Source organism: Elephantulus edwardii, unplaced genomic scaffold (assembly GCF_000299155.1).
Source record: "Elephantulus edwardii isolate Elephantulus edwardi_28Jun2011 unplaced genomic scaffold, EleEdw1.0 scaffold00130, whole genome shotgun sequence".
NCBI classification, from domain to species: Eukaryota; Metazoa; Chordata; class Mammalia; order Macroscelidea; family Macroscelididae; genus Elephantulus; species Elephantulus edwardii.
Window position 1 is genome coordinate 6,113,551 of NW_006399880.1, and position 27,420 is coordinate 6,140,970.

General features: G+C 39.8%; 1 protein-coding gene across 3 annotated transcripts in view; it reads left to right on the forward strand.

Moving 5' to 3' along the window:
• HTR4 (5-hydroxytryptamine (serotonin) receptor 4, G protein-coupled) overlaps window positions 1-27,420 on the forward strand; it is a 313,497-nt gene that overhangs the window by 17,217 nt on the left and 268,860 nt on the right. For 2 of the 3 annotated variants that reach the window (XM_006893720.1, XM_006893719.1), the window contains exon 1: window positions 12,397-12,466. In XM_006893720.1, coding sequence (XP_006893782.1) covers window positions 12,441-12,466 — 26 coding nt within the window. In that variant the 5' untranslated portion in view covers window positions 12,397-12,440. Of the gene's footprint in view, window positions 1-12,384; window positions 12,467-27,420 lie in introns of those variants that run through there. The other variant, XM_006893718.1, reaches the window with a different exon arrangement.

Below are 27,420 nucleotides of genomic sequence, written 5' to 3' on the forward strand. Positions count from 1 at the left end.
TGGAAGAACAGTGTTGTTAATTGCTATTGACTATAATTCACAGTGACTCCATATGCACAGAATAGAACTGTTTCACTGGGTTTTGAAGACTGTGACCTTTTAGAAATAGATAAACAGACCTGTCTTCTCAAGTGCTTCTGGGTGGGTTGGAAGTATCAATTTTTTGCTAGTAGTAGAGTACTTAAACACTTGCACCTCTGTGATGTTACTACTAATAGTAAAAATTTTTAAAAAAATTCTAGGCTCTTGTTTGTTGTTGTTATGGTTAGGTGCCATTGAGTTGACAACTTATAGGAATCCTATGAGCAACAGATCTAAACCTTGCTCTATCCTGCACCATCTTCACAGGTCACAGAATGTTTGATCCCATTGTTATGATTACTGTGTCAATCTATCTTGTTGAGGGCTTTCCTCTGTATCCCTAAGCCTCCGCCTTTCTGTGCATGGTGTCCTTTTCCAAGGACTGGCCCCTCCCAACAACATGCTCACAGTATGTGAGACAAAGTTTCAACCTCCTTTTCTCTAAGGAGCACTTTGGTTTCATTTCCTCTAAGAAAGGTTGGCTTGTTCTTTTGGCAATCCATGGAATATTCAGTATTCTCCAACACCAGCACATCAACCCTTTTTTCTGTCATCCTTATTCATCGTTCAACTTTCACCTGTTTACAAACAATTGAAAATACCATGGCTTGGATTAGGCCCACCTTAGTCATTCAACTGACCTTGTTGCTCTTGAACACTTTTGGAAAGGTCCTTGAGAGCAGATATCCCCAGTGGGAAAAAAAAATTAATTTCTTGACTTCTGCTATCATGGATGGTAATTGTGGATCCAAGTAAAATGGAATCATTGACAACTTCGGTCATTTTTCTGTCTGTCATGATGTTGCCTGCTGATCCAGTGATGAGGATTTTTCATATGTATATCACTGATACCACATGCAAGAAAGATTCTGCTGAAAATTGTCCAAAAACATTTGGAACAATATGTCAACAGAGAACTGCCAGATGTGCAGGCTGGATTCAGAAGAGGTCATGGAGAAGAGGTCATGGTACTAGGGATATTATAGCTAATGTTAGATGGATCTTGGCAGAAAGCAGAGAATACCAGAAAAATGTCGATCTGTGCTTCATTGATTATGCAAAGGCTTTTGACTGTGTGGATCACAACAAGCTATGGCTGACTCTGAGAAGAATGGGAATCCCAGAACATTTGATTGTGCTAATGCAAAACCTATACTTGGACCAAGAGGCAGTCGTCAGAACAGAGCAGGGAGACACTGGATGGTTAAAAATCAAGAAAGGGGTCCGTCAGGGATGTATTCTGCCTCCATACCTTTTCAATCTGTATGCAGAACAGATCATCCAAGATGCTGGGCTTGTACGAGGAGGAATGTGGCTTTAGGATTGGTGGAAGAATCGTCAACAACCTGAGTTATGCAGATGACACAACCTTGCTTGCTGGAACTGAGGAGGATCTGAAATACTTGCTGCAGAAAGTCAAAGACTACAGTCTTCAATATGGATTGAAGCTTAATATCAAGAAAACAAAGATTCTCACCACTGGGCCAATTGGCAGCATCAGTATGGATGGTGAAGAGATTGAGATAGGTAACAGTTTTAGTTTACTTGGCTCCACAGTCAACACTCTTGGTAAGAGCAGCCAGGAAATCAGGAGAGGAATTGCATTGGGAAAGTCAACTGTGAGGGACCTCTCAAGAGTACTGAAGTGCAACAACATCAGGCTAGAGACTAAGGTGCCCCTGATCCAGGCTATAGTCTTTGTAATTACATGCTATGCATCAGAGAGTTGGACAGTGCATAGGGATGATAGAAAGAGAATTGATGCCTTTGAACTATGGTGCTGGAGAAGAGTGTTGAATATACCATGGACTGCTAGGAGAACAAACAGGTTTGTCCTGGAGAGGGTCAAGCCAGAATGTTCCCTGGAGTCAAGGATTCTGAAGCTTCGTCTGACATATTTTGGGCATGTTGGAAGAAGGGACTAGTTCTTGGAAAGGGACATCATGTTTGGGAGAGTGGAGGGACAATGCAGGAGAGGAAGACCCTCGATGAGATAGATCGATTCTGTGAGTGGAGTGGTGGGAATGAATGTGTTTTAGACAGCGAGGTAGGCACAGGATAGAATGGCATTTAGGACTCTTGTACATAGGGTCGCTATGAATCGCAAATGACTCGATGGCACATAACAATAACAACAATCCTGAAGGCTGTCACATTTCGCAGCAGAAAGTTCAAGTACAATTAACTTTCTGAAAGCAAGGTTGTGTCATCTGCATACTGCAGGTTGTTGGTGAGACCTACTTCAACTCTGACACTGATCTGCTGTGCATATGAATATGCATCCAATGATGAGGAACCCACTTTGTCAGGGAAAAATTCCTTTGTGTTAAAGACCTCTAAACACTTTAAAAATCTCCCATTAGCAGCAGAGAGTAAAGGATGGGTGTGGTGAAGGAATAAGTGAGGTACAATCAGAATTTGAAGAAATATTGTAATAAAAGGCATTGTTCCATTGTGTTTGATGCTATAGGGCATAATTCATACAAATGACTGAAAGAAAATAAATTTAAAAATAACAAGTGAGGAATATTAGATAAACCTAAATGGAAGAACAATTCAGGGAATAGATTATTTGTCTTTTTAAAATGGAAAAACACATGTTCCCATTGTTCATTCTACTCAATACCTTCCACTCCACTCCATCCTGCAGTTGAGGAAAGTGAAACTCAGATTGGGGAATAGACGTGATTAAGAACAGGAGCTGTCATGAATAGTGGAATCAGTCTGTGAACCTAGACCCAGTGACTCCTTCAATATATCAGTTCCCACTCTTGATTCAGTTATTGAGACGAATAATGTTTTACTTGTTTCTGACACTTGTCCAAAGCAAAGGCATTCAAATAGCCCTTTGACGTAGAAATTTAACCCATGTAGGCATATTCTATAAAGAAATGTGGTCAATCCAAACATAGTTATGCATGAATATCTGACCATGCATCCAAAACCAAGGAAAACAAAACAGCATTAGCAAAACTAGCTGAGGTTCAGACATAGCTTCAGGTTGGGAGATGCTGGCACTGTCCCAAGCATCGATATCCCATTCCAGTGTGTGGGGACTATTTACAGGTGAGTCCTGTGCTCACACTTCTTATAATAAAGATGCAACTACACACCTTCTGTTAATTATTAACAACTGTTCTACGACAGCATTTCAGGGTATTCTGGATCAAGAAACAAGGGTAAAGATGGGACACACTTACCTCTTGGGTTTGTCCTTTAGTAGTTTAAAATTTCTTAGTCTGAAGCCTGAAGCCAGCATTGAGTGACATAAATAAGATTGCCACTTCCTCCTCCTCTTCCTTCCTCTTCGACTGAATTGTCAGTCTTTGATGGTTTCTATCAAATAAAAGACCTTCTGAGGAGCCTAAATGAGTTGTATGCTGCTGTAACTTTCTTTGCTTTGGTGACAGGAAAAGTATTTTGAATAATGTTAGTGGATTGAGCTTGTCATGGTCCTGAGAGAATGCTGAGACAAGCATTTGAACCTCAGATGCTATCACGGGTTTAATGATTCCCTCTCTCATCCATTCCTGTCCCCGTGATTTTTATGTTCTTTTTCTGGTTATATAAATCTAGTGATCTCTTTTGTGGAAGGAGAGCAATATTGAGTGTTGGGGGTTTTTTTCATTTGTTTCTTAGAACAGTTAGTAGTTTATAGCTCCACTGTCGTGCATGCACGTGCACTCTCTCTCCCCTCTCTCTCTTTCTCTCTCTCTCTCTCTCTCACACACACACACACACACGCGATATTATAGGATTTTCAATTGGTTAAATTTGGCCAAGTGACAAAACTTGCTATCTAGCATGTTGTTGTTGTTAGGTGCTGTTGAGTTGTTGAGTCGAGTACAACGCAGAGAAACCCTATGCACAATAGATCTGAACCTTGGCTTATTCTGTGCCATTCTTATCATTTCTGATATATTTGAGCCCATTAACTGTGAGTCAATCCATCTGGTTGAGGGTCTTCCTCTCTTTTGCGGACTTTCCAACCTTCTGAGCATGGTGTTCCTCTCCAAAAAATAGTCTTTCCTATCAACATGCCCAAAGCATTTGAGAGGAAGCTTTGTTGCCTTTGCCTCTAAGGAGCACTCTGGCTGTACTTTTTCCAAGACATATCTGTTCTTTGTGCAGTCCATGAAACATGCAACACTCTTCCCCAACACCACAGCTCAAAGGCATCATTTTCCCCCCTGTCATCTTTATTCATTGTCGAGCTCTCAGGTGCATACAAGTGCCCATGGCTTGAAACAGGAACACATTATTCTTCCAATTGACATTATTGCTCCTCAGTAATTTGGAGAAGTTGTTGACTGCAGATTTCCCCAGTGCAATTTATCTCCAGAGTGCTGGTACCAAGCGTGTTGATTGGGGATTCAAGTAAGAGAAAATCCTTGACAATTTCATTCTTTCTCAGTCTATTAAAATGTGGCGTATGGGTCAAGTGGTGACAATTTCTGTGTCCTTGATGTTGAGATATAATCTCTATTGAGCACTGTAGTCTTTGAACTTCTGCAGCAAGTGCTTCAAGTCCTCTTCACTTTCAGCAAGCAAGGTTATGTCCTCTGCATACCATATTGTGATGAGTCTTCCTTGGATCCTGATGCTAAATCTTTCATCACAGAGCCTAGCTTCTTAAATATTCTTATCAAACAAATTGAATAGGTGTGGAAAAATGATACTCCCCTGATGCACACCTTTCTTCATTTTAAGCCATGCAGTGTTCTCTTACTCTGTTTGTACAACAGCTTCATAATGTAGATCTAGACCTAGGTTTCACTTGAGCACAGTTAAGCATGTGGGATTCCTGTTCTTTTTAATGCCAGCCATAATTCGTCATGATGGCATTTAGCATGTGGTTGGTTGTTGTTGTTATGTACCATCGAGTCAGAGCCAATCCATACCTGACCCTCCAGCGAGTTTTCAGAGGCAGTTGATTGCACAGGAAGAGATTGCCCATCCTTCTCTCGCAGAGCAGTTGGTGGCCTCGAACCAAGTGCCTTCAGGATTGTAGCTCAGCTCCTTGCCACTATATTTAGCATAGGAGATATTTTAAATTAACTAAATAGTGGGTTTTTTAAAGGAGCCATCGTTTAGGTGAAATATAAAAGCAGTGGCACCTTCTGCTTTTCTTACCCTGTATGCTCTTTCCTGGAGGAGCTGTCCTTGTAATCACAGCTTTGATTATTAATCCCTTTTGATCTCTACAAAACATGGTAGCCTGTAACAGATTAGCCAAATTGAGAGAGATATTAATCACCATCTTTCTGTAGACTACTGGGTTTTTGCTCTATGAAACATGCGGGCTGTCTCACTGAGTTGCTAAATGGCAGTTATTTGAAATTCTGTCATTTGGTTTTGATGAGCAATATATAACAGGTATATTGCTATTAATATATAATTTCCCCCCTTTGTTATATATAGTCTCAAAATGTAGTTGTTATATATAGTTTCAAAGTGTAGTTTCTTGAGATGAACCTCACTTAGCTTTTAACTAATTATTATACTTTATGCCTTTCTTCCTCCTAATCTTTGTAACAATATAATATTGATCACCTGTAATATTATTTAATCTATTTTGGTTGTGAATAATAGCTAACACGTAAGACAAAGTTACCTAAAAGTCAGAAAAATGCATTGCCATAGTGCCTGAACCAACCACTTCATAGCTGACCCTCCAGTGGGTTTTCAGAGGTTGTAAATCTCAATGGAGAAATTTTCCCGTCTTTCTCCTGAAAGTCCTCTCTCTGGTGGGTTCCAACAGCTAGAGAGGTTCCACCTGTGATTGGAAACACCTCCCTCCATGGATTATACCACCTGAGTTCCACAGAAGACAAAATCTATTAGCACGTGAACTCATGAAGATCAATATAAAGCTGTCTTAATATGCTACTGAATCTTAAGCCTCAAAGTATGTCATCATGCACTGGCGTTCTCCAAGTTGCAATGATACTTTCCTTTGGATTAACTTCATTTTCAGACAGGCTGTCAGGCTTTCTCTATAAAGTGACTTTGATGACCATAAATTATCAATTAAATGTTTTCCAGTTTCATAACACTGGGGAAATCTTTGTATGAAAAATCCCTGAGTGGGATTTCACTGACCTAGACAGGGAACTAATGAATCTATGTGGAAAGCGAATGTACTGTTCTGACTGGCTAGTCTTGGGTCAATCTTTGGCGCTACAGATTTAAGAAGGTCCATGCAAAGACATGGAGCGGAGCAGAGGAGAGGTGGTTCCATAAAGGAGAATCAAGACAGAGGGAATGGGTGACAGAAAATTAGAGCAAGTGTCTACTTTCATCAGATCACACTCTTATTCCAACAGAGAAAGTGTGATGAAGAAAAGAAATGTCCAGAATAAAGTTTTTGCTTTTAAATTCAGGGCTCTGGTTTCTAATCCTAGGTTGGTCCATGATAACTGCTACTTTGGTAAGCCAGCCTCTTTCAGCCTAATTCTTTTCATCTATAGAAGTAAAGACACAAAGATTAGAGAAAGAGGAAAAGGACAGAACCTGACAGTTCTTAGCACTCTGAACAGCATCACTCATAGGATGAAATAACTTGTTTCTTTATTACACTACTTATTCTGTAGCACTTTATACATTACGTCACAGTGGTAAAGGCACCTGAACACTCAAGTTTCTCTTCCCTCATTTGCAAAATTGACTACTAATTAATTCCACAAATATCCATGAAGAGAAGACAGTGTTTTTCTAGGTATTGGATATACGACAGTGGTCAAAACAGTGTCCCGTGCCCTTCATAAGCCTAAATTCTACTGGGGAAGATATCACAAGTAAAAAGTGATTGACTATATGTTCTAGAAAAATAATAAATAAAACCAATGAAGGGGAAGATACATTTTTAGAAAAGAATGTTCAAAGTTTCTGATAGATGCTTAGGAGAGACTTGTCTGGGGAAGGGATATTTGAGCACTGTTTGTAAAGAAGTGAGGGAATGGGTGATATGGAAGGATTCCAGAGAGAGGGTATAGCAAGAGAGAGCGATTCTGCAGTGGTAGGTCTGTGAGCTGGGGCACTGAAGGGTGGTGATGTGACTGGAGTTGGGACTGAGAGGGGAGTGGCCCTCTCAGATCATTTAAGGTTATCCATGATAAGGGATTTGGAATTTTTTCCAAGTGTGAAAGGAAATTGAGAAAATTTTATTTTAAGTAAGTTAGTGATCTAAGTTTTCAAAATATCTTTCTGACTGCTTCAAGGAGAAGCAATGACAGTAGGAGAAGCACTAAGACCACATTGAGAGTTTGAAGATATTCCTGTAAGAAGATGGTATCTTTGACCAGGGTGGTGGCTCTAAATGTAATAATAGGAGGTTGGATTAAGGATTGATTTTTCAAGGTTATTGTTGTTATGTGCCATCGAGTTGCTTGCAACTCATATCAACCCTATATAAAAGAACCCTAAATCATGCTCTGTCCTGTGCCAACCTCACTGTCTCCGACACACCTCCTCCCGCTACCCCAATCACTGAATCAATCCATCTCATTGAGGGTTTTCCTCTCCTGCACTGTCCCTCAACCCTCCCAAACATGATGTTTCTCCTTGCAACATGCCCAAAGTAGGTCAGACAAAGCTTCAGAATCCTTGACTCCAAGGAACAACACGGCTTCACCATCTCCAGGACAAGCCTGTTTGTTTTCCTAGCAGTCCATGGTATATCCAACACTTCTTCAGCACCACAGCTCAAACGGGTCAATTCTCTTTCTATCATCCCTACTCTCTGATGCATAGCACACAGTTGCAAAGACTATAGCCCAGATCAGATGCACCTTAGTCTTCAGCCTGATGTCCTTGCTCTTCAGTACTTTGGAGAGATCCCTGACAGCTGACTTTCCTACTGCAAAACTAAAACTGTTAACAATCTCAATCTCCTCACCGTCAATACTGATGCTGTCAATTCGCCCAGTGGAGAGATTCTTTATTTTCAAGGTAGAGGCAAAAAATTTGCTGATGGTTCAGTTCCAGGATATGGGGAAAGAAACAGAAGAATGGAAAATCTCACATGTTGATTGGCTTGAGTAATTGGACAAATGGTGGGGCCCTTTACTTAGATGACAAGTATAGGCAAAGGAGCAGTCATTTATTTGTGTTATTGTTGTTATGTGCCATCGAGTCGCTTGCGACTCATAGCGACCCTATGTACAAGAGCCCGAAATGCTGTTCTATCCTGTGCCAACCTCGCCATCTCAAACACACTCATTCCCACCACTCCACTCAAAGAATCAATCCATCTCATCAAGGGTCTTCCTCTCCTGCGCCGTCCCTCCACTCTGCCAAACATGATGTCCCTCTTCAAGGACCAGTCCCCCCTTGCAACATGCCCAAAGTATGTCAGACGAAGCCCCAGAATCCTTGCCTCCAAGGAGCAGCCTGGTTTAACCCTCTCCAGAATGAATCAGTTTGCTTTCTTGGCAGTCCCTGGTATATTCAATACTCTTCTCCAGCACCACAGCTCAAAGGCATTAATTCTCTTTCTATCATCCCTATGCACATTTGTTTAGGGACTATCAATTTTAAAAGTTTAATTTTAAATACCTTTTAGTCATCTAAGTTGATTTACCAGAGAGGCAATGCAAGTTTGAGAAAGACTCAGGCTAGAATTATCTAAATGTAACTCTGAGAATTTTTAGTGGTTAGAATGCATTTGTCATTGTTTTTGTTGTTATGTGCCCTCAAGCTGATTATGCTTCACAGCGAGCCTACGAACTACAGATCTGAATCGGAATCTTCTATCCAGAACCATCCCCATGATTGCTGATCTGCTTGAGCAGAGCCCAGTCTCTACGTCAGTGTATCTTATTGAGGGTCTTCCTCTCTCAGACCCTCTACCTTTCCCAGCATGATGTCTTTTTCCAAGGACTGGTCCTTCCTGACAACATGCTAAAAATGGATGAGAATAAGGGATCATAAAAATAGATGTGGTCACATCAAGAATGCTTTATGTTTTTAGATAGAAAAGGAAATAGGATTGATCCCTGGGCACTTGAGTACATCATAGCTGCTGTTAAATTGACTCTGACTTACGCACGGCACTCTCTGTGTCTTGGAGCAGAACGGTGCTCCATAAGATTCAATGGTCAATTGCTTGTTTAGGGGGCTAGATCACCAGTCTTTGCTTTCAAAGTATCTCTGGGTGGACTCAAGCTTTTAATCTTTCACTTCTCAGATTTAGTGCATTAAACATATGCATCACCTAGGGACTCTTACATCAGTAATGAGATATTTTAATCATGTATTTTAAAGCAAGCAGTATTCTGTTCCACTACTTGGAATATATCCCGAGAAAATGAGAACCAAAGGACACACTGAGATTTGTACGCCAGTGTTCATAGCAGCATTATTCACCATTGCAAGAACATGGAAACAGCCCAAATGTCCAACCACAAACAAATAGATTGAGAAACTATGGTACATTCACACAATGAAATACTATACAGCACACAGGAGCAATGATTCTGTAAATTATTACCAAACTTGGGAGGGTCTGGCGAGCATTATGCTGAGTGAACTAACTCAATCCCACAAGAATAAATATTGCATAAAACCATTATTGTAGAATGAGTATAAGGATCTAAGAGGGATAGAAGGGGTTAGAAGCAGAAGGATGAAGATGTGCAGGGCGAAGGGAGAATTTGATGAGTGGGGGTGGGTGAGGAAAATTGAAAGAATTTGTTCTTGAAAACAGTGTATTTGAATTTTATAAATAAATTAAAGGAAAATTAAAAATAATTTTTAAAAAAAGGCTAGAAATACACAGTTACTTTGCTTGATATAGGAGAAAGCCTCAAAGTCCAATGGGTTGAGTCCTCCTTATTCTTATCCCAGTCCAGAAATGCACACAAGACTCAATATTGCCCTGTGAGACATCAAAGAAGAAACACTGAACAACTCAGATTTCCTGTGTGTAGCTTCTAGGCACACATATTTGGTCTTGCCTCTCCAAGGGCCCAAAAGAAGTGTGTTTTGTGGTTCTGTTATGCCAATAAGCAGAGTTTTAGTTTCTTCTTTTTTAAGATTCTATTAGAAAACCAGCAGATGGAATGATAGAATGTCAGAGCTGGAAACAAACTTAGGGCTGATCCCATCCATTTATTAAGGGAAGGATCATGATGTTCAGAATGAAAGACTTAGGTAGAGTAGCCCTACAAGAAACAGATCTGGGCTCCGCTCTTACCCTCTCAGATTTTCCATATTGTGGAACAAATTCAATGAAAAATAGGATTATTCCTGAAACCGTGTAACTATGTTGTTAAGAAAGCCAATTTGGTTTGGGTCAGGGAGTGCCTGCCAACTGAAGGGTGTGATGTGTTTCTATGACTCTATGCTGGGTGAACTTCGGGTATTGAAAACTTCCCTTTTACTTTCCCTTCCCAGAAAATATGTGTGTGCGTCCATCCATTTTCATTTTCTGGACAGAGTTCTTAAGAGTTCACTTGAGTCTCCAAGGACATTTTTATTCCCTACTCTTAAAAAATAAAATGAAATGAAAACTTAGGGAAAAAAAAACCCCACCCCAAACCTTGAAAATCTTTATAGAAAATGAAATAGCTGGCCATTTTACAAAATGCACTATCTTAATCAGAAGAAAATATTAAGATAGTGCATAGTGATATTGTAGCTAACGTTAGATGGATCTTGGCTGAAAGCAGGGAGTACCAGAGGAATGTCTATCTGTGCTTCATTGATTATGCAAAGGTGTTTGACTGTGTGGATCATAACAAACTGTTGCTGACTCTGAGAGGGATAGGAATCCCAGAACTCTTGATCATGCTAATGAGAAACCTATACTTGGACCAAGAGGCAGTTGTCAGAACAGAGCAAGGAAACACTGCATGGTTCAAAATTGGGAAGTGCGTTCACCAGGGATGTGTCCTGTCTCCATACCTGTTCAACCTATATGCAGAACAGATTATCCGGGAGGCTGGGCTCTATGAGGAGAAATGCGGCATCAGGATTGGTGGAAGATCTATCAACAATCTGCGTTATGCACATGACACAACCTGCTTGTTGAAACCAAGGAGGACCTGAAGCACTTGCTGCAGAGGGTCAAGGACTGTAGCCTTCAATATGGATTGAGGCTCAATGTCAAGAAGACAGTCTCACCACTGGGCCAATTGGCAGCATCAGGATGGATGGTGAAGAGATTGAGATTGTTCACAGCTTTAGTCTGCTTGGCTCCACAAGCAATACTCTTGGCACTAGCAGCCAGGAAATTAAAAGATGTATTGTGATGGAAAAGTGTGCTGTTGGGTACCTCTCTAAAGTACTGAAAAGCAATCATGTCACTCTGGAGACTAAGGTACGTTTGATACAGGCCATGGTGTTTGCAATCACTTGTCGTGCATCAGAGAGTTGGATAATGACTAGGGAGGATAGAAGGAGAATTGATGCCTTTGAGCTTTGGTGTTGGAGAAGAGTATTAAGGGTACCATGGACTGTTAAGAAAACAAACAGATTCATCCTGGAGAGGGTTAAAGCAGGCTGCTCCTTGGAGGCAAGGATTCTGAGGCTCCATCTAACATACTTTGGATGTGTTGTAAGGAGAGACCAGTCCTTGAAGAAGGACATCATGCTTGGGAGGGTGGAGGGCAGGCGCAGGAGGGAAAGGCCCTCTAGGAGATGGGTTGATTAATCAGGATGGGTGTGTCATAGACAATGAGATTGGCACAGGACAGAACATAGTTTAGGGCTGTTGTACATAGGGTCGCTATGAGTCACTAGCGACTCGACAGCACATAACAACAACAACAATCAGAAGAATGCTGTTGCCTATTTCACTCTATCAACTCATTGTTATCAAGTCAAAACCAATTAATAACTAACCTTTCACTGGGTTTCTGAGGCTGTGAACTGCAGAAGAAAAGATTGCCTATCTTTTTCCCAGGCAGCTGCTGTTGGAGTCAAATAAGCAGAGCGCACAACCCATCCTCTCTGAAATTTTACTAGCTAGTGTTTAAAAAATAGGCTATATTTTGGGGGAAAACAAACAAAAAAAAACACAAAGAACCAAGCCCATTAACTGTGGAGTGGGAAAAAAAATTGTGCCTGTATGTTTTAATTTCCAGAAGATTGGTGGACTGTGAAGAAATTTTGGAAATATCCATTTATATATACTATTCCTCAATATGCCCATAGGTGTTAGCTGTAATATTGTTTATAAGTACTTCTCTAAAGCTTTATTAAAATTGACTTTTTCCCCCTCCATTGACAGAGACTCTTATTTCTTTGTCTTATATATCGTCTCACCTAATCTATCTTTTATACTTCTCCTCCCCATCTCAGGACCAGCTATTTCCTGTGGCCACTGAAATCCAAACCACCTATGCCTATTTCCTGTAATGGACGAACTTGATGCTAATGTGAGGTATGCTACGTTTCTGTATATATTTTGTTGTACCTTATTGCCATTTGTGCTAGGATGTCCCTGAAAAAGGGTTCCAGTTTCCCCCTCCTCCCTGACATTTTATATAAGCATAACCCTGGGGCTGTTTGATTACTAGAGTGTTGTTTCTGTTCAAATGATAAGCACATCTGTAAATGCTTTCCGTTACTAAAAGTCTACGTTATGAGAATACTATTCCATGAAAATAGTCATCGTTTAATTGAAAGGAAAAAAATATATTTAAATGAGGTGAAAACAGCTTAAGATACCTATCTTTGAGCATAGAAATTTGGGGTATAAATTAAGATAACTTTTTTAAAAACTTTATCAACACTTTAGTTTGCTGATTTCTTCAACTAGTCCATCAAATTCATCACCCCAGGATGAAATGCATGGTATAGTTGTATAAAGTCAAGTGTTTTTTGTGTCTTGCCTTGTTTTGATGTAAATTCCGGAAACTCTTAGAGTTGAAATAATAAGATGAATTCTAGGATTTTTTTTTCCATTTTTCCTTTAAAAGTGTGCTGCATTTTGTTTGGCACAACCACATGGTGCAAAGACTATTCAAGAAGGCTTAACTGCTGTAATATGATACCTAGAATTTGGGGCTGAAATTTCTACTTAGGTGTATGTCTGGACCAAACTGACAGACATCAGGTGAATTCCAACTCAAAGCAACCTTACAGGTCAGAGTGGAGCTGCCATGGGTTTGCTAAGGATATACTTTTCTACAGAAGCAAACAGCCTCATCTTTGTTGTCTGAGGAGATGTTTATTAGAGCCATCACCTCTATTCAGCAGTTCAAAATTTTATCCAGTGTATGAGCAGGGTCCCTTTTGTAGCTGGAAGACATCCTAAGAAATCCATTCCAAGTGTAATCACAGGAACATTTTTCATTCCACTAGAGACCTTTAGAGAAGTATGTTTCAGGTATAGCTGAGGGGAACAGTGTCTCTCTGTGTGATACAATAGAGTAATCTGACAAACGGGATATGTCAAATATCTGAAATATCTTGAGAGAAACTTGCATGCAATATGACTCAAATTGCAGAGATGTACTATCACCGCAGCCAGGGAATTCCTTAAAGGTAGAATGTGTCACCTGATGCCTTGCCTAGTCCTTGAACTTGATGAGAGAGTTGCTGAGCAGCCAGCCATTGCTGTATAGTATCTTTTTCCAGTAGATCTGGTCTAGTACACCCAGATATGTGGAAAGATCCTGATCAATGAAACATTTTACTACCAATTAGAAAGCATTCTGGACTTTGTCACTTACCAGAAATGCTGACTTACTTAATTTTCCTCCATTTATCCTCTGATTTTCCTCTAGTTTTACTTTGTTCATTTTCCTTTAAGAATTGTGAAATTGTTTACACATAGAAAGCATGGCAGAATCCAGACAACTCAATTATTTTTTTAATTGCAAGGTCAGAGATGAGCAGAAGTATGAACAGTGACAAGTTACAAAATTGTTTTCTAAGTTTCCAATATCAAATTGAGTTACTTCATTAAAGTGCCATTTTGGGGAGGATAATTAAAATATTGTGATCCCTAACATGTCTGGTTTTTACACATTTATTTATAGCAGCATTGACTCTAATAGCCACATGCAATTTAATTAAATGAAGATTAGCCATTCACCCTGGTGCTCTGCAGATGTAGGGTGGGAAGTGAACTGATGTCATTCCCCAGCATATTACTTGTGGTTCATGCTCTCTGTAAGTTTTCTGATGTGATCTATCAACATATGCTCATCTTCACTCACTCCCGGGCTCCATCACAGTTTTCTCATGCTGATGTCCACTGCATTTCCAAGGTTAAAAATCAAATGGGAGGAGACAGCCTATTATTTTTCCTCAGAGTGGCTGGTGAATGCAAACCACCAGAGAGGCATTGCCTCTAGGTTAAAAACACAGCTGTTGTTACGTACCACCAAACTGGAATTATTGGAATTGACTCATAGCTGACCTTCCAGCAGGTTCCAGAGGTAATAAATTGTACAGGAGGAGATTGCCCAACTTTCTCCCACAGAGCAGCTGGTGGATTTGAACTATGTAGCTTTTAGTTAGCAGCACAACTCCTTATTGATAATTAGGCTAGCAGGACTCCCCTAGTAACATCATTCCTCCCATCTACTCCTCATTACAGCCTCTGGATGTCCATAATAATAAAATATCTTGTTTAAAGCCCAAACTCTGGTAGAACTCTGGTTAATGTTCACAGTCAAAAGGCCACAGGAGAAAAATAGAAGAGAGGCCTGGTGACCTGAAAATTGAGGCACCAGAAACACGATGGAGCACAATTTTAACACGCCTGAGGTCTCCATACGCCAATCTCCTCAAATGCCTTTGTTTGGTCTCTAGTATTTCAGTTATGTTGCTCTATGTAAAATATAAGTAAATGGTGACTTTTCCCATTTATTTAATAAATATCAGTTCAACACCTAAATTATAAACTAAGTGCCACAATTAAGAGAAGTACCTGTTTTTAAGGGTCTCCAAGTTGGTCATACACATAGAAAATGTAATGCAATGGTAAAGGAACCTCAGTAGTGAGATAAACACTGAGCCGTGCAGTTCTGTGTAAAGGAGAAAAAGACTGTCCAGGAGATGGACTGACATGGTGACTGCAACAAGGGACTTTAAAGCACAGCAGAGACTGTGAGGCTGGCACTGGATCAGCCAGCTTTCAGTCTGCCACACGCAGTAGGGTCCCTTTAAGTCAGTCAGGTAAGATCTTAAAAAAAAAAGAAGAAAAAATAGAAATGGTCGGCTTTGTGTTTGCAGAATATGGGAATATCCAACAGCAATATGGGAAGCGTCACAAACATTTCTCCTAAGTGCCCTCATTGCACCCATTGCAATCCCTTCAGGATGGCCTGACTCATGGTGATTCAGGCCCTCGTTGAAGAGGCTTGTTCCTGACCAGTCCTTTCTTTTGGTAAATAGTAGATCATAAACTCTGGGGGGTAAAGGGTGCTGTCTCTAGACAATCAAACACCCACCTGTTACCATTTTCTGGTCTCTGTTTCCTGACAGGGCTCTCGTGGTGATAGCTGCATTCTTTAGGAAGGCTTGTAGAAAGGAAAACAGAAACGATAGCTTTGATAATTTTTCAGCAAATTTTCATTACAGTGGAAAGATTTCTGCTTTCCAGGAATTATTTCTAACATTTTTTTAGTTTCTGCAAGTGGAAGATTTAGGGAGAAAAAATGAATAGGTAGCAGGAAGTGCAAACGTATACAAACTTGAATTTAGATGTTTCTCAAAATAATGACTCTAGACTTCCAGGGAACACAAAAATTTATTTTAAACCTTAATTCTATTCTTTAACTAAAGAAGTGTCTTCCATTTCATCCTCCCTTTGTCGCCCCTGGGCTGCCTGCACATTCTGGTTAAACTGCCCAGGGGTCTTCTGAGCTTCTTCCTTCTTTAGTATAAATATTTGATTTAGGATTCCTTTCTTCCTCTATGAAAAAGATAATGTGCTTTTTTATCAACATTAGCAGCAAAAAGACCTTCTTATTGGAATGAAATATTGTTATCTTTCTTTTGCTAGAGTTTCTTGGAAATTCAAAGCCAAGTCTATAAATCACCACTAGTAAATATGTGCACAATCTCTAGGAATAATGTGCTCTGTGCTGTGACTCTTCCCTGATCTTATTTTCTTTTTTCAACTTCTTTTGTTTCTTCATAAGCCTTCATACTGACATTTTATTTTACTTTCATGAAGCCCCTTTACACAAGGAAGGAAGGAAGACAAGGAGACAAGGAGGGCAGAAAGGAGGGAGGGGTGAAGAGTGGGAACACAAATCAGAATGGCAAGCAGTTGTATGGAACACAGCAAATTTTAAGAAAGAAAACAATTTCTATTTTAAATATTTTGCATATATTCTTTTTTTTAAATTATCTTTTGTGTGTGTGCCATCAAATTGGATCTGACTGGTACAGGAGGAGATTGCCCCTCCTTCTCCAGCAGAGCATCTGGTGGATTTGAACTACACACCTCTGGGATTGCAGTGCAGCTTCTTGCCTCTAGGCCACCAGAGGTTTTATATATATATATATATATATAAAAAAAAAATTATATATATATATATATTTTTTTTTTCCTGATGTAAGCATAGTCGCCTACTCTATACACATCTGACAGCATTAAGTAAAAACAATGATTGCTATAATGTATGGCTGAATCTGAATCCACTCAGCTGGCCAGCCCTCCAGCAGGTTTGCAGACCCTCACAAATAATTGCCCATCTATCTTCTGAGGTGCAGCTGGAGGATTCAAAACACTTGCCTTTAGGTTGGCAACACAATTCTTTACCACTTAGCCACCAGAACTTAGTAAAAACCACAGAGAGAGTGAGTTGGCTCCAAATCATTTTTCCAGTTGTCTTAATCCTGTCATGCACACTGCAATTTATTATTAATTCAAATAAAATAATTAAATTGGAAGTCAAGGTGGCTACAAGAATGAATGGGAATTATCCAGTCTTTTAGAAAGTGATGTAAAGCTCTTACATTGAAGACTTCCTTTTTATTTGTTAGTACTCTTGGTGTTACATTCTGGTGGAGGTGGTGGTAATGGGTGGGTTCGGAACAATGCTGAACCCACAGGTTCAGTGTGGATGGAGACTCTCTATAGACTTTTGGACTTCCAAGTCTTCCAAGAATTTTGGACGTAGATTCATGAGGCATCTCTTCGTGTGTTTGAACCGCCAACCTTTCAGTTAATAGTCCAGTGCATAGTCATTCGCATCATCCAGGAACTCTGACAATGGATATACTTTGTTAAAGTCTAAATATAAAGTTGAAATGTGATGGATGCTAAATACACTGTTGCCTTGAAATAATTCAGAGCTTGAGACCAACGTGTACAGGTTGCTTACCCTAAAGATATCGATATGAGATTGATTTGGTGTTAGAGTTAATTCTTCTCTGTAAGCTGACACTACAAATTATGAACATGTGCGACTTTACAGCAATGAAATGTTGTGCAGGAAATCTTTCTTCCAGCTTTGCAATTGTGACATGCATTAGCATAGAAGGAGAAAGTGAGTGGGTACCTTTTAAAAGGGGTTATTTTTATGTTGCTTTAGAAATGTAAATGAGAATAATACTCAACTTTATTGCTTCACTGTTAAAATGGTGATTATTCAGTTAATCTTTTGATTAGATCAGGAGAATGGTGGTTATGATCCAGAGCTTATCCTGTGCTGGAAACCTCTGCTTCACAGTTACATAGGAACTAGCTAGAGACCAGAGAAAGTATCAGAGGAGAGAGGGATGGTACACTGTGTTTCTAAAGCACTGGTTTCATACAGCATGTGAGATTCACTGGTTGTTGTTGTTGTTGTTAGGTTTCATAGAGTTGCTTGCAACTCATAGCGGCCCTATGTACAAGAGCCCTAAATGCTGTTCTATCCTGTGCCAACCTCGCCATCTCAAACACACTCATTCCCATGACTCCACTCACAGAATCGCTCCCTCTCATCAAGGGTCTTCCTCTCCTTTGCCGTCCCTCCACTCTCCCAAACATGATGTTCCTAACCAAGGGACCAGTCCCTCGTTGCAACATGCCCAAAGTATGTCAGACGAAGCTTCAGAATCCTTGACTCCAAGGAGCATTCTGGCTTCACCCTCTGCAGGACAAACCTATTCTGCTAGCAGTCCATGATATATTCAACACTCTACTCCAGCACCACAGCTCAATGGTATCAGTTCTCTTTCTATCATCCCTATTCACTGTCCAACTCTCCGATGTATAGCACATAATTGTGCATCAGGAGCACCTTTGTTTCCAGCCTGACGTCATTGCTGTGCAGTGCTCTTGAGATGTCTCTCACAGCTGACTTTCCTATTGCAATTAGACTCTTGATTTCCTGGCTGCTATTACCAAGAGTGTTGACTGTGGAGCCAAGTAAATTAAAACTGTTAAGTATCTCAATCTTTTCATCATCCATACTGATGCTGCCAGTTGGCCCAGTGGTGAGAATCTTTGTTTTCTTGATGTTGAGCTTCAATCCATAGTGAAAACTGCAGTCCTTAATTTCTGTAGCAAGCGCTTCAGATCCTCCTCATTTTCAGCAAGCAGCGTGTCATCTGCATAACGCAGGTTGTTGAAGATTCTTTCACCAATCCTGATGCTTTATTCCTCCTCGTACAGCCCAGCATCTCAGATGATCTTCATACAGATTGAAAAGGTATGGAGACAAAATACATCCCTGATGGACCCCTTTCTTGATTTTGAACCAGTGTCTCCCTGCTCTGTTCTGACGACTGCCTCCTGGTCCAAGTATAGGTTTTGCATTATCACGATCAAATGTTCTGGGATTCCCATTCTTCTCAGAGTCAGCCATAGCTTGTTGTGATCCACACAGTCAAAAGCCTTTGCATAGTCAATGAAGCACAGATGACTTTCTTCTGGTATTCTCTGCTTTCTGCCAAGATCCATCTAACATTAGCTATCGTATCCCTAGTACCACGACCTCTTCTAAATCCAGCCTGCACATCTGCAGTTCTCTGTTGACATATTGCTCCAAACGTTTTTGGATAATTTTTAGTGGAATCTTGCTTGCATGTGATATTAATGATATTGTTCGATAATTCCTGCACTCTGCTGAGTCACCTTTCTTTGGAATGGGAACAAGTATCGGTCTCTTCCAATCAGTTGGCCAGCTGGCTGTCCTCCAGATTTCCTGGCACAACTTAGTGAGCACATCCAGGGCAGCGTCTGCTTGTTGAAATAAATAAATTGGTATGCTGTCAATTCCTGGAGCCTTGTTTTTTGCCAATTCCTTCATAGCTACTTGAACTTCTTCCTTCATCACCATAGGCTCTTGCTCAAATGTTATTTCGTGAAATTCCTCTGTGTCAGCCAATTCTTTCTGATACAGTGACTCTGTGTACTCCTTCCATCTTCTTTTTATACTTCCTGGATCATTCAACATTCTACCCAAACTATCTTTAAGTATTGCCACCCATGGCTTGAATTTGTTTTTCAACTCCTTCAGCTGAAGAAACGCTGAGCGAGTCCAGCCCTTTTGATTTTCTGACTCCGCATTTCATTATAGTATCTTGCTTTGTCGTCCTGGGCTGCCTTTTGAAATTTTGTGTTCAGCTCTTTGATTTCTTGATTTCTTCCACCAACTTTGGCTTCTCAATGCTCTAATGCAATACTCAGAATCTCATCTGACATCTGTCTTGGTCTTTTCTTCTTCTTCAGCCTTTGTAATGATCTTTTGCATTCTTCATGGATGATTTTCTTGCTATCTTCCAGAGCTCATTTGGTCTATGCTCATTGGTGCTCAAGGCCTCAAACCTGTTCCTGAGATGGTTTTGAAATTTGAGTGAGACAGACTTAAGGTCAAGTTTTAGTTCCTGTGGACTTGATTTAATTTTCCTCAACTTCAGCTTGAACTTGCATATGATTAGTTGGTGGTCTGTCCCACAATCAGCACCTGGCTGGTTTTTACTGCTGATATTGAGCTTCTTCAGCAAGTCTTTCCACAAATGTAATCTATTTGATTCCTATGCATACCATCAGGTGAGATCCATGTGTATAGCCTGCATTTGATTCGCTGGAGTGGAACTAAACCAGCAGTTCTCTACATGCATTAGATACTATACAGTTTCCCAAGAACTCCCACCTTGATATTGTCACTAGCAGCCCCATGGAATACTGCAACAGTGGGATTTGGGGAAACAGAATGTTGTAGGTTCACATCTTGACTTTCCCACTTACTTTCCATATGACCTTGGACAAGTTACCTACTTTCTCTGAGTGTTTGACATCTCAATATGGAAACTTTGTAAATATTCTAAATCATATAGGCACAAGTTCTCACATAGAGTACACAGTGAATTGGTTAATGCTGTAGTTGATCTTCCCAGTAATCCTGAGACGTTAGTCTTTAACACTCCTACAGCTGATTGTCACTGCACTCAAAATTTCTTGGTTGCGTAAATTTGGCATGTATTTAACTGGCTGACATTATTATTAAGTTGCTATATTTTTTTAATACTTGCTCATAATTGTGCCCATTCTCTGTTAAGGAAACTAAGAATTTAAGTGATAATAGCAGATCCTTAGTTTTGCACATGGATGAATAGCGTCAGAGTTGAAAAGAGATCAGTAATCTTCTATCATCTATTTGGTATGATTTTCACTTGCAACTTCCTGGACCAAAGCTCATTCCTTCCTTAAGAATAGAAAGATCAATTGGTGGCCTGGTATGTAAGGTAACCAAAAGGCCTCATATTTCTGAGTTTGAATCCATGCTCTGAGAAAGACAGGCAGAATCAATTCTGTGACAGCGAGGGAGGATTAAATCTTTTGTATTTTTAACTTGTGGTTTTGTGCTGTATTCAATACAGCCAGCTCCTTTATGTGCAGTTAATCAAGGAACTGTTGCTTTTTAATTTGAAGAAAACACCAGTGATTTGTTTCAATCTGATTCTGTCAATTTCCAGTTAAGAAATAGAAATTGTTGCCACTATATCAAGTAAAAGGAAAAATAAATGTAGAGTGTTGTTAATACGGTTCCCTGCATGAGCAGGGAAAGGGATGTTATGGTAACCAGAGGTCAGGAAGCCTCCTGAGTCCCACATTACCCGATCTATTAGCAATGCTGTGGCCACTCTAACTGCTGCATATCAAACCATTTGCTATTGCTCCGCCTGCCGAAAGCACCTAAAAAGATCCAGGAGGGGAAATGATTTGTTTTTAGCTCTTGCTGTGTCCCATTTCCCAATGTTGGTCTCTCATTTGGATAATATAACCTGAAACTGGAGGCAAATAAATCTGGAAAATTGTTTTTAGGCTTTCAGCCCTCTCTGATTGAGATGAGCTCATGAAAACAAGATTAAATACAAGTAGCTTCCTCTCTATAACCTGGTTCTGTCTGGAGCGTGTAGATCTGTTCTGTAACTTGAATACACTAGAATTCTCAGGTCTGCGAGCTCACGTGTGATCACATTAACAATATCCAGCTCTCAGTGTTTGTAAGACCAACCTGTTTCACTGTAGGAAACTTAGGGTGCTTTTCTAACTTCATTTTGTCCAGATGTTTTTGGGAATTTGTTTATTACCAAAGAAGGGTGGTTGTGAGTGTCCCTGAACTTGTTCCGGTTACCAAGCTGAACTTAAACAGCATTCAGCTCTGTGAAGCACCACTTTAAATTGTGCTTTCAAAAGTGACCAGCCTCTAGATTAGCTCTCTGAGCCTGCAACTTGACTCAGCAAAACCACTTGCTACTAAAAATCTACATCATGATGTTACTGTTGTTGGGTGTTATCAACTCAGTTCCAACTCATGGCAACTCTATTGACAACAGAACAAAACACTACTGGGTCCTGCAGCATGCTTATTATTCCTGCTATACTTGAGGGCATTCTTGTTGCCATTCTGTCAATCCATTATCTTTTTCACTATGTTGGTCAAAGTGGATCTCATACGACAGTGTCTTAAGACAGAAATGTAACCTTTCCAACTTTTATACCTAATCTCCCTTTTCTTAGGTCACAGAGAAGGATTGAGGCTTCATAAATTTTTATATCAACTGTTATAGAATTTCAGAAATACCACTCAAATCTATTAATCTAAGTTTTGAAGACCAGAGGAATTGTGTGAGGATATCAAGTATATCATCCATAAAGAGAGGGAAAAGGTCATTACAAAGATAGAGGAGGAAGAAAAAAAGCAAAATATATGTCAGAAGAGACTAGGAAAACTGCATTAGAGTGTGTAGAAGCCAAAACAAAATTAAGATATGCCTAAGTAAAAGAGGTGAACAGAAGATTTCTAAGGGTAGCCAAGAAGATAATTCAAAGTAATATAATGAAATGTGCAAAGATATGGAGGTAGATAATTGGGGGGGAAAAAAACCCCAACCACAAAAAACCACCTCACTCAGCATTTCACAAACTGAAATAACTTGGGGGGGGGTGTGGAAAATCAATTCTGGAGTTACATATTGAGAGATGCTATAGGCAAAACCTTCAGTGATCCAGGAAACATCAAAAGAAGATGAAAAAAATACACAGAATAACTGTACTAAAAAGAATTAACACTGAAAAATTTCAGGAAGTACCATATGATCAGAGCCAATGGTAATGAAGAATGAAGTTCAAGCTGCACTGAAGGCATTGGCAAAAATAAGACTCTAGAATTGATGAGATGGATCTCGAAATCTTGGAATGTTCTCTTTAGTAAAGTGTTATTCATTTCTCATGTTCATTTTATAATTACATTATTTTCTTTTAGTCATTAAGTTCCTGAAATCTTGTACGTGTTATTGATTCTATTCGGTTGTATGGTTTCCAATCCTATCCAATCTGTATGCAGAACAGATCATTTGAGAGTCTGGAATTTATCAGGAGGAATGTGGCTTCAGGATTGTAGGATGACTCATCAACAGCCTGCATTATGCAGGCAACAAAACTTGCTTAAACTGAGGAAGGCCTGAAGCATTTGCTGCAGAGTGTCAAGGACTGTTGAAGCTCAATGTCAAGAAAATGAAAATTCTCATTGAGATTGTTAACAATTTCAGCTTGCTTGGCTCCACAATTAACACTCTTGGCACCAGCAGTCTGAAAATAAAAATAATTACATTGGAAAATCTGCTGTCAGGAACCTCTCCAGAGTACTGAAGAGTAGTCATGTCAGTCAGGAGACTAAGGTGTGCCTGATCCAGGCCATGGTCTTTGCAATTTCTTGCTATGTATGCATCAGAGAGCTGGTCAATGACTAGGGATAAATTAAGAAGAATTGATGCCTTTACATTGTGGTGCTGGAGAAGAGTATTGAAAATACCATGGATTGCCAAGAGAACAGGTCTGCCCTGGAGAGGTGAAACCAGGATATTCCTCTGCGGCAAGGATTTTGAAGCTTTGTCAAAGTATACCAAACATACTTTGGGCATGTTGCCAGGAGAGACCAATCCTTGGAGAAGGACATCATGCTTGGAAGGGTGGAGGGACAGTGCATGAGAGGAAAACCCTGGATGAGATGGATTGACTCACTGACAGTGGTAATGGGGCTAGGTGAGTCAGAGACAATGAGATTGGCTCAAGATAGGATAAGATTCAGAGCTCTTGTACACAAAGTGGCTATGAGTCTCAGACAACTCGATGACACATAACAACAACAAAGAGGACATTCAAATGCCCATCAAATATATGAAAAGATTCTGTGTTGTTAGCCATTTGAGTGAACTGAAAATCAAAACCAGAAAGAGAAGTCATTTCCCTGCCTTAGAGTCAGTCTGACTCACAATGACTGCTTCAGGTTTCTGATGTTCTAAATTTAAACAGGAGTAAATTGCCCATATATCGCCCTTGGAGCTACTGATAATGAAGGTGTGTTGTCTGTGGGCTAGCAACATGACTTGCTATGTTGCCCAACCAGCAGGAGAAATGAAGCTTTGATACATGCTCCCTTCACTGCCACTGGGATTGGAGAAAGATTGACAGTCTGCTCCCATTGTGATATACAGCCTTGAAAACCTGATGGAGCTTCAAGATGAGATGCTACTGACTCAATGACAGTGAATTTGAGTTTCTTAGTTTGAGGATGGCTGATATGAGCATAGGTGGTATAGTAGGCTAAGCACTGGATTATTAAAAGTTGATAGTTTGTACCGACCTGCCGCTCCTCAGGAGAAAGGCTGGCATTCTCCTCCTATTAAGATTTACAGGCTGGGAAACCTGTTAGAGGGTCAGAATTGACCTAGCAGCAGTGAGGTTTTGGTTATTGCTTGGGGTAGTTAACATAAAAACAAACAACATCAACAAATAAAGCAAAGTAACAGTTGTTGATCAATGTGAGGAAATTGGAAGTGGTATCCATTGCTGGTAGGATACAAAACGATACTGAAATCATAAGAACAGTGTGGTGGTTCTTTAGAAAACTTAAAATAGAACTACCAAGTGACTAAAAAATTTTACTCATAAATATTTACCAAAATACTTAATAGCAGAGACTCCAACAAAGACTTGTACATCAGTTTTCAGTGTAGCACTACTTTACAGCATCCAAATTATGGAAGCAACTTATATATCCATTAACAGATGAATGGATAACTGAATGTGGTACAAGTGTTACAATAGAACAATACTCAGCCTGCAGGATGATAGAGCAAAAAATTAAGTCAGCCACCAAAGGACAACTATTGTATTATTTCATTTATATGTTTATATATCTATCAGGATGGATGGTGAAGAGATTGAGAGTGTTAACAGCTTTAATTTGCTTGGCTCCACAGCCAACATCCTTGACACCAGCAGCCAGGAAATTAAAAGAAGTATTGCAATGGAAAAGTCTGCTGTTAGGGACCTCTCCAAAGTACTAAAGAGCAATGGTATCACTCTGCAGACTAAGGTGTGCCTGATACAGGTCATGGTCTTTGCAATCACTTGCTTTGCATCAGAGAGCTGGACATTGACTAGGGAGAAGCAAAGGAGAATTGATGCTTTTGAGCTGGTGGTGTTGGAGAAGAGTATTGAATGTACCATGGGCTGCTAAGAAAACAGGTTCATCCTGGAGAGGGTTAAATCAGGCTTCTCCTTGGAGGCAAGGATTCTGGAGCTTTGTCTGACATATTTTGGGCATGTTGCAAGGAGGGACCAGTCCTTGAAGGAGACATCTTGCTTTGGAGGCTGGAAAGAGAGCACAGGAGAGGAAGACCCTCTATGAAGTGGATTGATTCAGTGTCTGGGATAATGGGGGTAGGTGTGACGGAGACAGTGAAATTGGCTCAGGACAGAGCAGGGTTTAGGGCTGTTGTACATAGGGTTGCTATGAGTTACAGGTGACTCGATGGCACATAACAACAAAAACAACATATATATATAAAGAAGAAAACATGGAGATCAGTTTATTACTGATTATTAGGACATAAGTGAAGAGTGAGTTGTAATTACTCTTACTAAGTTTTACGCCTATAAAATGTTGAACTGACAAAAGTTGTAGAAAAGATACACTAACAACAGCAAAAGGGTAGCTGATAAGGTTGATTAGTGCAACCAAATCCTGAGTTGAAATTCACTACTGTTGAGTTGGCTTCAACTAACAGGGACTGCCCATTGTCCTTCTAAAGCTGTAAATCATATTAAAAGGAGATTGCCCATCTTTCCTCCAACGAATTAACTACATCTAAAAGTGAAAATGATTTCTTTTTTTAACATTAGGAAAGAATCGGACTATAGCAGTTGCACATGAAGTCACTTGTTATTTCTCTGCCTGAAATATTTAACAAGAGGAATTAGCTGTGGCTCACACTCCTCCCTTAGCATGGTGACCTAAAGCCTTTTCCTTTCATTCTGAGAACAATCTTGCAGATTCCTTACGGATAATGGATAACGTATCACATGTGAGGCAACTGAGGCAGAGGAGTATTTGTTCTATCATCACACTCTCACGCAAAGCAAATCTTTTCACCTGTGTGCTTGACATCAGAGTTTTTCCATCAAGCTTGACAGTATACACTTACAAAGAATTCTCTGTTGTTGCAGATCTGCATTTCCCAAATGGAAGACCCAGCAGATATGGGTGTGTGTGTGTGTGTGTGTGTGTGGGAGGGGGGGTTCTGATCAGGATTTTAAATCAAATAAAATGTCCTTAGTAAGACTTATCACTCTTCATTTTAGCAGAGTAAATATTACTCTCTTCTTTCTAAAAAGGAACCATCTAAACTCTTCCCTCACCTTCAGAATGACATAGAACAACAAAGCAAATCTGACAGTTCTGAAGGTTATTATATTATTACACAGATTTTGAAAACAATAGCAAGAATACTTTCTAATCTTTTAAAACCATGTATTGACATTTAGTACCTGGTTTTGCTCCCTGGAAATTTATTTTATTACCATTTAGTAAATAAAGTTGTTTTGAATTTAAGACTATCTTCCTCTTCCCCCCCCCCCTTCAGTTAAGGAACTGGAGCAGGTCTCTAAATAAATACCTGCTAAATGATTACCATTTTATCAGTCAGGCAATGATGCTCAGTTAAGGGTCTTATTTGCATTTCTAAAGCAATTTAAGAATTCTCTCCCTCCCTCATTCTCTGCCCACTCACTTGCTCCCTCCTTATAATGGCTTTATTAATGTCAATGCTTGCAAAAGATTTTATACAAATACTCATCCTGGAATCTGCAATACTATCATACCTTTCTGCATATCAGATATTGATACATATTTGTTCAACGTTCTGTCAACAGTATAGCATTTTTAACCTCTTCTTATCATTTATAAAGTATAAAGTAAACCTTGATATTACAACCGTGTTTCTTTCTAACAACTCTGTAATACATTGGTTCTGATGTCAGTCCAATACTTCCTTTTCTATCCAGTTTTCATTATTATTGCCTTTTATTGCCAGTCTTTATAAATCTGATTCTTGTCTTTGAGGATTAGAAACATTATATATAAACATCTGTAAGTGAGTGTCTGTAAAGGATAACACCAGTAAATTACTTGAGATGACATTGTATGCTGGATTTATAGGCTCCATATTAAGTACATTTCATTGTAATTCCAGACTGGTTGAGATCTGTCAGGCGTCTCTGTTCCCTTAGGCTCGTAGCCACTTCCTCCCGACGGAAGCCAGAGAGATGCTCACAGCATCCCGTTTCTCCAGAGAACTTTGGGCATGTTTTGAAGAGGGATCAGTCCCTGAGGAAGAATATTGTGCTTGGTCAAGTTAGAGGATCAATAAAAAAGAGGAAGACTCAGAAAAATGGATTGACACATTGACTGCGGCAGTGTGTTCAAACAGCAGTTGACTATGTTGACACAGTGCTTCATTCTCTTGTAGAGTTTGTTTCAACTATGAGTTGGAACCAACTTGATGGAACCAAACAACAGTCTAAAGAGTTATAGCAGCAACTTTCAGAAAGGTGGAAAAGAAACTTTAATGGAATCAGAATTTTTCTACTAT